This window comes from Tupaia chinensis, unplaced genomic scaffold, assembly GCF_000334495.1.
Source record: "Tupaia chinensis unplaced genomic scaffold, TupChi_1.0 Scaffold000045_1, whole genome shotgun sequence".
NCBI lineage: Eukaryota > Metazoa > Chordata > Mammalia > Scandentia > Tupaiidae > Tupaia > Tupaia belangeri.
Genome location: NW_006159501.1, coordinates 2,391,969 through 2,404,481, shown reverse-complemented (window position 1 = coordinate 2,404,481; position 12,513 = coordinate 2,391,969). Strand labels below are relative to the sequence as shown.

General features: G+C 40.4%; 1 protein-coding gene across 3 annotated transcripts in view; it reads right to left on the bottom strand.

Annotated features, from left to right (window-relative positions):
* Positions 1–6: 6 nt before the first annotated feature.
* CYRIA (CYFIP related Rac1 interactor A) overlaps positions 7–12,513 on the bottom strand; it is a 78,850-nt gene continuing 66,343 nt past the window's right edge. For all 3 annotated transcript variants that reach the window (XM_006140808.3, XM_027773428.1, XM_027773427.1), the window contains 7 exons: positions 11,126–11,262; positions 10,574–10,651; positions 10,329–10,445; positions 10,139–10,218; positions 8,600–8,726; positions 3,221–3,291; positions 7–730 (listed from right to left, as the gene is read on the bottom strand). In XM_006140808.3, the coding sequence (XP_006140870.1) occupies positions 667–730; positions 3,221–3,291; positions 8,600–8,726; positions 10,139–10,218; positions 10,329–10,445; positions 10,574–10,651; positions 11,126–11,262 (674 nt within the window). In that variant the 3' untranslated portion in view covers positions 7–666. The remainder of the gene's footprint in view (positions 731–3,220; positions 3,292–8,599; positions 8,727–10,138; positions 10,219–10,328; positions 10,446–10,573; positions 10,652–11,125; positions 11,263–12,513) is intronic.

Genomic DNA, 12,513 nt, shown 5'->3' with positions numbered 1-12,513 from the left:
TTCCTGCTGCTCTCTCACTGACTAAAATACAGATGCTTTTCCTCTTGCAAAATTAAAAGGGAACATTAGAGGGATATAAATCCAGACAGAAAGGGAATATACTGATTAGTAAAACACGTGCAAACAGAAAAGTTGCACGTGTGGTTTGCAGTCTGAGGAAAGAGAAGGGGCATGCTGAATTCAAAACACTTGGGTCTCATTCTCCACGTGCATTTTTCTTTCCTTGGCTTCCTCTCTCCCTCTGTCAGGATAACAGTTGTGTCTCTTGTAGCTGAGCCGACACAGGAAATCAAATACTTTTGTGTTTCTATAAACTATACTTCTCAGAGAGATAACACATCTAGAATTAAAACACTACCACAAACTATTAGGAATTTCTGATTGTTATAGGTGTTGTTAAAGGACTCCGGTAGCAAAGATCAAAGTCTCCAAATTCTGCCTTTGGAGAAAGGAGTTTCATTTCTGACATCAAAGGTGAGGCTCTCAAGTCAATTTATGCTCTGCTGGGTTGAGTCAGTCGGGATACAAATTAAGGTCCATATATTTCAGTGACAAGGAGGAAACGGTTATGTAAATACACAAGTATTAACATCAATCTGTATTAAATTATGTAAACATATACATCTTCTGAGGTCAGCACATAGATCCTCTTCTTTGAGCAGAGCTCTACTGAAGCATTGCTCGAATCTGTTTGGAAGTCGATTCATCATTCAAGTGCTTTGTAGTGAACCTGGATGGAGAGAGAATGATGGAGGTCAGCCGCAAACAGCGCTCTGTGAAAGCTTCAGTAATGACTCACCAGCCCATCTTTACCTTGGGAAACACAATTGATATTTATAAATCAAATGCGGGCTCAGCTCTAAAGAACAAAGAGCCACACTTCAATGCTCACAGTGTTCTCAGACAGATTTAATATTTGATTCTTCTTTTCTATGGAATTTTGTAATACGGTTATTAAACCAAGTAGACTTTTTTACCCAGTCAAATAATTACCCAGAGGAGATATAGGCAATCTCATTTTCCAGAGAGGTGAAATTCACATAACTGAGTGCAGAATATTGACCATTGAAGCTACCCCTGCTGAGTCACAAATATTAAAATATGGAATTGTCAAGCAATATTACCCCCAATTTAAACTTGATGGTTCTCTACTTTCACAGCAATGCTTATCCTTATTGCTACCACAAGGGGGCACAAATGTAGGTAAGCAAATCTCAACACTGGTGCAGTCCTCGCCTCCCATTAACCTGGTGTAAAAAATCATTTATGCAAAGGAAGAGAAGAAATAACAAGTACTGAAACTTCGTCCATGTCCCCCAGGCATTCCATGTAGGTTTTCATTTCAGTCACAATAGCTATTTCCAGGAGAGGCTATTGCCTTCATTATACAGGTAAGAAAACTGTGATTTGGAGCTGGCAGGGGTATGCATGGTGGTTAAGGGAGCTGGACACCCACATGGCCGACCATGCTTTGAGTTCCGGACTTGCAACTTGCTTTCTCGCTTTCTCTCCCCTCTCTCTCTCTCTGTCCCTCTCTGGCCAAATTAAAATAAAATAAACAAATAAAATTAAATAAAAATAATTCTTTAAAAAACAAACTGAGATTCAGAAAGATTAAAAGACTCATTCCAGATCCCAAAGTTGATTTGTGATGTGTGAATAATTTGTGATGTCTTATTTACATCTAGATCTGGTGACTTCCTACATGGCCAACTGTGGTTGGAATCCTGGACCTCCTGGCTTGCTTTCTCACTTTCCCTCTTTCTCTTCCTCTCTCTATATATCACTGGTTAAATTAAAATAAATAAAATTCAATAATTCTTTTGAAATAAAAGCCTTGAAGTGATCTTTCTACTTCCTCAATGTCTTCAGGAGATACAAATCCCAGCCCACTGATGAAAGTCAGGGCCCAGAGCAGTGCACTGCTCTCCATGAAGTTCTGCTCAATCAAATGAAGTCACAAATTTCAGAAGTTAAAGTCTTTTTACTGTATGTGGGCTTCCAGCCCAGTGTGAAATGGGCATCCATGGAGAAGACCTTGGTTTACCCATAGAATCTGGAAGACTCTTATGTTAATACTTCATGTATTCTGAGGGATGACGAGTGACTCAGCAAATCAGGTGTGCCTTGGTTCTTTCACTTATTAAATGGGGATAATATGGGGGTGGTGGGCTTCAAAAAAGCAAATCAGGTGTGCCTTGGTTCTTTCACTCATTAAATGTGGATAATATGGGTGTGGTGGGCTTCAAATATTCATGGAGAATGTGTCTTAGGAACTTTGTATGGATTTCAAATTTTGTTTGCACCAAAATAAACTTGTACTTTAATTCTATTTTTTTCACCAGTAAGTTTTGAAGCCCCTCATTCAGGGCTCAGCCTTAGCCCTTCAAGCTGAGAAGATTAAATGAGACTGTGAGTGGAAATGAATCTAACATGTGAGTGTTGTACATAGTAGAGGACTACTGATCCATTTCTCTTACTGAATATGCACAACATTGAGTAGAACTGAGGGAAATCCAAGATGAATAAGACAATAGAGACCAGAAACCCTCTAGATTGCAAACTAGTATCAGAATGATTTACATAGTAGTATAGGTCAACAGATATCATTATCTGTCATACCTAAACAATAAGAAAGTCCTCTCTGAAGTGACTTACATACATGCATCCTTGGAAAGAGAACAGGTACTTGGGCACTACTTGTAAGCAGCAAGGAGCTTAAACAAGTCACAGCTGGTCAAATATTTAGGCATCCAGACAGTGGATTCGCTCTGATTACCACACATAGATCTTACCTGAGAAGCTTTGGAATAAACAACCAAACACAAAACAAATGCTGAGCACCCAGCCCAAAGGTTCTTATTCATTTGGTCTGGAAGCCTCTTCTTCTGAGGAGTCCCCACTAATCATGAAGCAATACAACTGAGAGTCAGGCCCATGATCTGTGGAGTCACTCAGACATAGGTCTGAGTCTTAACTTGGCCATTTGTGGTGTGACCCTGGACAAGTTGACATCTATAAACCTCAATTTCTTCCATATATAAAAGGGGGATGATAAAACTAATTCTAACCTCAACAGGTCATTGGGAAAATTAAATGTGTTAAAATATTCAATGGGCTAAGCCTATTGCTCTATCCTTCAGCAACCACAACATCTAAATTTGCAGCAGATCTGAAGGGGTGGCTGCCCCCTTGAGTCCACTACAGAGCTAAAACTCACCTGAGGGCATTTAGCAGTCCCTCCACACTGTCAGGGGCCTGCTCCTTCAAAACTTTTATGCAGCCTTTCATCTAGAAGGAGAAAATACAATGGTTAATATCTTAGCAATTTTGTACATAATAATATCTGTTCGTAACACCTGTCCATAATAATATCACATTATTTATGCCCATACAAATAAAAAACAGGAATGATCAACAGAATTTTTGACTGCCCTCAAGCTGGCTACTTGCACCTATAGGAGTCTAGAGAGGGTTCTATGTGATTGTAATCATTACCTATTTTTTCCTACTATATCATAACTGTACATTTTACTTGCTTGGCAACAACAAGACTTGAGACTTTTTCCTTATACTCCATGGTGAAATGCAGAGCTCTCATTCTACTGGGTCTCAGCTGAGATTTACTGAATGTATTGCAAACCAAATAACTGTAACACCAGCCTTCTGTTGCTTGGAGTGCTTCCCCTCCTTCAGCTGTTTGACTGGCAACTTTTTTTTTTTTTTTTAGAGGTTTTTGCTATAGGGCGCGTTTTCTCGCCAGACAGAGAGAAACAGAGAGATAGAAAGCGAGAAATCACTCCCCAGGGGGGATGGCCATGCCACAATCCCTTCTCCATTCTCCTATTGGGATCTTGGGCACGCATGCACACGCGCCTGGCGTGAGTTTTTTAAGCCACCGGGTCCGAGACGCAAACCGTGGTTGACTACATGGGAGTCCAGAGACATAGCCATTATGCTAACTGCTGGTCCCATGACTGGCAACTCTTAACACTTATTTAAGGACACAGCTGAAGATCACCAACTCCCTGGAACCACCTTTGATCTTAATACCTTCATGAGTTAGAGTAACTAACCTCTTTTTTGTATTTCCAATACTACTTCTGCATTTATCAAAGATATTTGGACAGTTTAGTGCCCAGATTAATCTGTCTCTCACTAGACCAGGAGCTCCTGAAGGTATGATTTTACATCTGAATCATCTTTGAGAGGACTTGTAAAGAGCAATTGTTAAGAAGTGAACCTCAGAGGACAGCAGGTAGCATGGTGGTTAAGTCACAGGACTCCCATACAGCTAACCATGGTTCAAATCCTAAACCTGGTGGCTTGAAAATCATGCTGAGCATGTGTGTGTGTGCCTCTGTGCCCAAAGCCCAGGAGAAGACTGGAGGAGAAAGGATTGCAGCATTGCCATCCTTCCAGAGGGTGATTTCTCACTTTCCTTCTGACTGTCTCAAGTGCATGTGCCCCATGGCAAAAATCTTTTAAGAAAAGAAAAAAGAAGTAAATCTCATAGAGGCTAAATGCTTTGACTTCATCCATGCTTGTTTAGTGTCTGCATGAATTTAGGCAAGTTTCATAGTTCTTTTGTGCTTTTGAAATACAATTGATTTATTATTTGAGAAGTGCATGAAAACTATAAAGATCATATTGAATTATGCATATTTTGCAGTGTTTTTTGGCAAAGCAAAAATCATTCTGTAAAGATAATCACTTATTTCAAATTCAGATCTTGTATGTATTTAATTTGGTCATATTAAGGACTTCTTTTACTAATTTATTTACCATTGAATTCTCTATAGGGTGTGTGCACTTGGATAGAAACAGAGAGAGAAAAAAAGGGAAAGTGAGATAGTCCCCATCCCCTCAAGGGATATGGCCACATTACAATCCCTTTTCCATCCTCTTCTTGGGATTTTGGGCATGCATGTATATGCACTCATGTATTTTTCAAGCCATTAGATCTGAGACTTGAACTCAACAGTCAGCGATGTGGGATACAGGTGCCTTAGCCACCATGCCACTGGCTGGTCCAGGACTTCTTTTATAATGGTCACTTATAAACATTTTCTGAGGAGTTTACTTCTGGTATGTCAAAATTGTTATCTTAAGGGCCAGCTAGAGTCTTGTAGGTAGATAGAGGCAGACAGGGCACAAAGTCAAAAATTACTGGGAGATCACATATAAGTTCATCAAGAAAGACTATCATGTTTGATCAGAGAGATCTGTTGTAAGTACAGGACTGGGAGAGGCTACAGAACACCAGGTGTGTGCCATCCTATGCATGGATGGCAGCAGGCCCTAGGATGCAGAGATTTGGTTCCTTTGTCAACAGAGCTCATGATCGAATTGGGGGTGGGGGAGATGGTCCCTTATCACAGTGTGTGTGATAAGAGTTCCTGTAAAACATGCCCAAGGGGCAATGACAACATAGATGAAGAAAAGGGGGGTAGAAGAGAAGCAGGTCTTCATGGGGAGCTTCTAGATCTATTTGTGGATAAGGAGAGCCCCATTTCTGGATAAGGAGAGCTGTGGGTGTGAATAACAAGATGACTACAAGGTTGTGGGCAGGACTTTATCATCAGATTTTTTTCCCCAGGTTTTTGCCATAGGGCACATGCACTTGCTGGAGAAAGATGGAGACAGAAAGAGAGGGAAAGCAAGAAATCACCCTCCAGGGGGATGGCCATGCTGCAGTCTCTTCTCCTCCATTCTCCTCTCAGGATTTTGGACATGCACACATATGTGCCTGATGTGAGTTTCAAGCCTCTGAGTCTGGGACACAAACTGCGGTCGGCCATGGGGAGTCTAGTGCCTTAACCACCACACCACCTGCTAGTCATGTCACTGGATTTAGTGGCATGTTAGGGAGTCTAGAACCTTTGCCTGCAGATGACATCCTTGATGGATGTTAAACAATCTAATGACATCGTTAACATGGGAATGGACAGAAGGAAGCAAGAATGGACAGAAGAAGGCCAGTGAGAGCTGCTGAGGGTTGAAGTACAGGTGTCATGGTCAGCATAGTGAAGCAGAGACAGACAGGAGGATTAACTCAGGTCAATTTCACAGGACATGGTGACTGAGAGGATATGGTAGAAAAAGAGGGAAGAAGACAATATCTAGGTTCTTGTGGATATTCTAGGTTTCCAGCTTAGAGACAGGATTAGAGGATGGAGACATAACTGAGACTGAAACCTGGGAAAAGGATGGATTTGTGAGGAAGAACCTTTGCTTTGGACTAACCATGCTTCCACAGGAAGTCAGTCTGGAATTCTGGATGAGGTTCAGAATGGGCATGAATGTTAAGGGGTGAGTCTTTAGGGGATTATTTTCTAATAGTCTAGGGAAGTCTCTGAAAACATTTTATGCCAACCTACTTTTATTGGCATTCAAGATTAGCATCTATTCTCTAAATAGCTTTACCTCTTTGGATCTCAGTGACTTTGCTCTGATGGTTCCCTTTATCTGAGTACTCTTAACTCTGTCCATTTGGGAGAATCCTGCACCTTCTTCAAGGCCCACCTCAAGCATCACCCTCTGTCTCTGCCCTTAAGCTATAGAGTCTCCCTCATCCAGGTCATTAGAGCTCTCTATTTTCTGCTCTGTGCCAAGAGCATGCATGTTCTCTGTAAGTGCATATATGGTGGCTTGTCCATGGCCTAATGAATACTTGATTTTTCACAACTGATGCTGATACCCCAAGGGCTTACAAACTCAGTGTCTGTAGCTGCTGGCTAAGAAGCAGACTGGTGTCTGGAAGAAAATTCTTTATGTCAACAACAACAAAAAAATGGACTATCCTGAATAATATACAAGACTTAGAAAATCAGAAACTTCCTTCTAAGCACATGCGAACTTCAATATAAACAAACTTTTCTTAGTGAGACCTGCGTGAGCAAATGGACTTCATCAAGACAATCTGTGAGAATTACAACATCATACACTGTTTATAATCTCAACAAAAAGACTCAGTAAATGACATTAAAGCCAAGCTTTAGAAAGTTTAGGGTCACAAGGCATAATCTTACCAGTGTAGTTTTAATTGTTGACTCCGTGAGAAATTAACAAATGGCTATTGTAAATGAGAATGTCTCAGAAGCACCAGGTGATACATTAAAATGATATTTTAGAGTTATTCATAGTGATTTATAGTCAACATACTACTGAAAATGCTAAAGCATCACAAAGAATAAAACAAAAATATTTATTGGTATGAAAAATGTCCTTAATACATATTATGCAAATGTTATTTATTTATGCATTATGTAAATATATGTTATGCAAATGGAATGTTTTAAAATAGCAGGTATAACAGGGTCCCAATTTGATAATTACATTCACACGCATCCACACAAATATCTACACAAGAAGAAGGGACCTGTGCATGCTGCCATATTAACAGTGGTCATGTATCTGTGAGGGGACAGCAGGGACATTAAGTTTTCTATATTTTGATTTCCTAATTTCAAACATTTTTATAATAAATAGTTATTTTCTTAGTAAAGAGAAAATCATGAATATTTGATGAAGAAACATGCCTAGCTATGCTAGGAACCCAGAACCTCCAAACCAGTAATCCAAGATACACTTCTCCTTCAATAAATTGATCTGAACTTTTCTAAATCAGGGCCCTTTTATCATGCCCAGTGGTAGAGCATCAATGAGGCTTTTCTGTGCAAATAGGACCACAGAGAAAGCCACCCATACTTAGCCAAGAACAAATTAGCACCAGCAGGTTCTATTCTGCATTTAAAAGGCTGTAAGTTAATACCTGGAATACACTATTGGTTTAGTGCTGCCAGGAAATCTAGGACTAAGAGGAGGTATGCTTATTCCAAATTAACAGAAAAACACCCATGCACCCAAATCACGGTTTTCTGTTATCTTCATTCATTCATTCAGCAGAGACTCCATGAAGCATGTGTTGAGTGCCATGTAGTATGTGCTCAGTACTGTGCTAGGCAGGAGAACAGACATTAGGTAGACAAACCATGGTTTCTGTCCTTGTTAAAAAGCCTGGAGCTCCTGAGGGAGTCAGAAAATATAAAATGGTAAGTGCTCCAGGGACGAGAAAGAGGACTCAACTCATTCAGGGCTCAGGAAATGTATTCCAAAGATGAGGTGACACTGGAAAAATGTCTATAAGAAACATTCAAGCAAGACAAGGCATAGAAATTGGTAGAGAGAGGTAGGAGAGGAAGTTGGAAGGTTATTTGGGATTTGACCTTGTTCCTTGTGACCTTAGTGCCTTGTATTTCAGTATTTATCACCTTTTCTTATATTATGATGCATATAAAGTAGAAAACATCTACTTGCATGGCACACTGGGTACATGAAGGAGCAGCTTGCACCGACGTGGCTGTTTATCTGCTCAGCTCCCTGTGGGGACTGAGCATCTCTGCTCTGATTTCGAGGTTGGATGCTTTGTCATAAGTTCATGAAGATTGGATTTCTTGCTATGGGGAGAGCTGCTATGATGAAGTTTGCATCTGAGATTACTGTCAGTGGGGGCAGAAGTAAGAGGGAGGGAAGTGGTGTCTGTCTGGCAACATCTGTGTGCTCTCATTTGGAAAGTGCATTTCCCAGCCATTCTTACATCGATCTTGGATGTCTTGCAGAAAGCTCCCACAGGGTGGACATGGTCGTAGAGGATGATGACCCCCACCATCACCCTCATGCAGAACATCAGTGTTTCTTCACTCGTGAACCTACTCCTGTACTCCCTGGAAGAACAGAGAAAGGGAAGAAGCATCACTTCCTTGTCAAAACATGTTCATTCTGGGCCCCACAATGGGCTGCTTTAGGAGCCTCCAATCCTCTCTTGAGAACAATCCCAGACCTGCAACAACTGAGTTAATATGCTCTTGAAGAAACCCAAGATGATAATTCTCCTTGAGTCTATTCAACGAGCAATTCAGTGTGAAAATAAGGTAAATTAGAGGGCAGTAAATTCTCTTCTCTTCTGCCCTTCAGCAAACCAGCTCATCATGAACATCACTCCCCCACCCATCAATCTTGAATATTTTATAGCAGGTCCCTCTGGCTGTCCAAGATTATAGAGAATAATGGCTTCATTACAGAGAAAAAGAATCAGGCTCGTTTCTATAGAACAGCTATAGTGTCTTCAGTAGAGTAACTTCCTTTGTTAAGATACAGGCACCAGACTGAACAGGATTGGCAAAAATACCTGAAGGAAATTATGTTCCATTCATTGAGCTGAGAGTATTTGTGGAGTTTGAATCTTGTTCACTTCCCTTGACGGGGTCCTTGATGATTCAGATAATTCAGGTTTAGTCTACAGTCTTTCTTAGCATCTAATTCATTATAAATTTGCCTCACAATGAAGATGATTACTATTTCCATCTTGGAATAAATCTTAACTTTGGAATAAGTGAAATATTTGAAATTAATGCCATCTTACATTTGAACAGAGCTTCAAATTTTATAAGGCATTCTGAATGCCTGTGGCTTTCCCTAACAGTCTGCAAAGTAGTGTCCATGGTATTGTGTAAACTTCATTAAACGGGAAAACTATGGCCCAGAGGCCAGACTATTAGCTTATAGGCATGATAGAGGCTGCAGACAGAAACAGAAGCCAGACTTCTGAGTGTAGATTTACTCATTACCACGTTAGGCTGCTTTACCCTTAATAAGCACAATCATTTTTAAATGTAGCAACTAGTAACTAGTTTAGGTACAGAAAAATAAAAATAACTGCACAGAGGAAGAGAGAAAAAGAGAGAGAGAGAGAGAGAGAGACCTCCATCACTCTTACAACTGTCTTACCACTTCCCTTGATGCTACATCTTCTCTACAATATATTTATAATAACACCCACTCATTGAACCCACCCCTTCATTTGGTCCTTACACATCAACAGCATCTTTGACTTGAGTCTTGATTGTGTAACCTGACAAGCTAAGCCATCTTGGAGAAATCAGTAAACCAACACAGGCATCAGTTTTTCCAGCTATAATGACATCTACAACCTAGAGAACTTCATGAAATTAAAGCAGGTAATAGACATGGAAACGGTAATGTGCAGACCAAAATGGTGCCCATCATCATCATGATCTCCTTAAAAGGCCTTGGTGGGTGAGCTCTCAATCATGAATACATTTCTGACTTCACTTACGGAGTTTCCAGCATGACTTTACAGACACTTGTCATTGTACTGAGGCAGTCTGTGGTGTTCTCTATTGGCAGGGTTTTGTTCTAAATGGGAGACAGAGATGCATGTCAGCCTTGCTAGCAGCTTTTATGTATAGTTAAGAAAAATCAAACAAACAAAGAAAATAAAATCACCTCCCTGCTCAACCACTTACTTCAGAGACAAAGTGCATTGTGGCATTGCTAAGGGTTTTCAGCATTGGTGTGGCTTCTGCATAGAAGAGAGACATTCGATTGGCCATCTCATTATTGACCTCATTCTCAATGTCTAGCTGATGAAAATAAGAGAAGACACAATTATAAAGAGAAAGTTCAAATCTACAAATACTCTCCTCTGGAAACTGAATTACAAGCAAGGACTCTCTAAGGGGACAAAGGTGAAGGTGACTCAGGGACTCACATGCATGTTATTGATGCGGTTGCGACTTATTGTTCTTCTGTAGTAGCTAAAGTCATTCTGAATGGCTGGGTTCCTCATCTGAAATTCAGCGGAGAGGAAGGAAGGTCACTTTTCAGCGTCAGATGAGGTCTACGCAGTAGGAACCCAGACACTAGATTTTGTAACTATGTCAGATCTCTTTGTTACACAAGAGTCCAGGGAATTTGTAATGAAAAATAAGGAACCATAGTTTCATTATTTCAAAATATGCCCTGTGTTTCCTGTGGGCAAGATTTCAGAGAAAGTGTATTTGTTTTCCATGAGGAACAGACACTTGAAAAGGTTTTCTCTTATTTCCTTTGGCAGATTTTGAATTTCTGTGTACAAATCATCCTCTTGCATTACTTTGACCACATGGAATGCAAATACTCACCATATTACATGTCTCTCCAGAGAAGGAGCTACATCTACTCATCTCTGTACCCTCCCAACCCCACAGCACTGGCAGAATAGCTATAAACAGTAGATATGCAATGCAAGTTTATCAAATGTCCTCAGTGCCTTTGGCCTAACCTTCAGCTCATCGAATCGAAGAGTAAAATGTAAAATTTCTGCAAACTCCTTTGCCAGCGCCTGCTCCCGTTCCAAGTGCTGGGTTGGTGTATAGGGCGGACAAGTCAGAGATTCCAATAAACTCTGAAGAGCTTTTTCTGAAAGTCAAAAGGACAAAATGTATATTTGAGGGAGCTCAAAAGAGAATCTTTCAAAAGCACAACTTCAGCCCTCACTGATAATCCCAGAGATAATCTACATGGGCCTTTCCTCTCCACAGGGAGAAGACAGAGAGTCCTTTTCCCACAACTGTGTGAAGTATGATTTGTGGGCATAAGAAAGAGAACCACATGCTTAAGCAGGCTGCCTCTGCTTCAGAAGCCACCCATGGTCACATATGAGGGGAGTCTTCAAAATGTTCATAGAAAATTCACATTACAAAAAAAAAAACTATGCAAGGATTTAAAAACATTTCTTATACCAAAATAAACTTGTATTTTGATTCCACTTTTCCCATGAATATTTTGCAGTTTCCTTGTAGTTTTGTAAATATCTCCCTAAGCTCAGATGGACCCTGAGATATTTAGTAGTTTTAATTCCTGACACCGCTAGAAAATTATGAATGTGTTTGTGGATCATGTGTGTGTGACAGTCATTCTGAATAGAGCATGAGACAGAAGTCCTGAATACATGGGTTAGATTATCTGCTGAGCAGGGAAAGACTTCTGGTCTCATACTAGATTTTCTCTGTATCTACTCTCTAAACTAATTCCAGGAATTTTTTTTTCCCCACAAATCCACTGCCATATTTACCTCCATTATAGTTCCTGTAATAGTCTTATTAATCTCACTTCTCTGTTTCTCAACATTCTCTACAGATATACACAGTTGCCATTAGGCACGTGCACTCACCAGAGACAGAGAGAGAAATAGTGAGAGGGAAAGTGAGAAATCACCCCCCAGGGGGGATATTCACACTACAGTCTTTTTTCCTCCATTCTCCTGGGACTTTGGGCACACACGCACATGCACCCAGCATGAATTTCAAGCCACTAGGTCTGGGACTCAAACTGTGGTAGGCCATGTGGGAATCCAGTGCCTTAACTACTGCACCACCTGCTGGCCACTCCTCAATATATTTCTAACAGCATAGAGTCAACTGACCAGTCCTCTATAGCAAGGGTTGGCATATCATGGCTCACAGGCTGAATCTGGCCCACTATTTGTTCCTGTAAATAAAGTTTTATTAAAACATAGACATATCCATTTCTTTATATATTCAGTGGGGCTATTTTTGTGCTACAATGGCAGGGTTGAATAGTTGCAAAAAGACAATATAGCAATAAGTCTGAGACATTCACTATCTGGCACTTGACAGAAAAGTACGCTGACATCTACTTTATATAGTC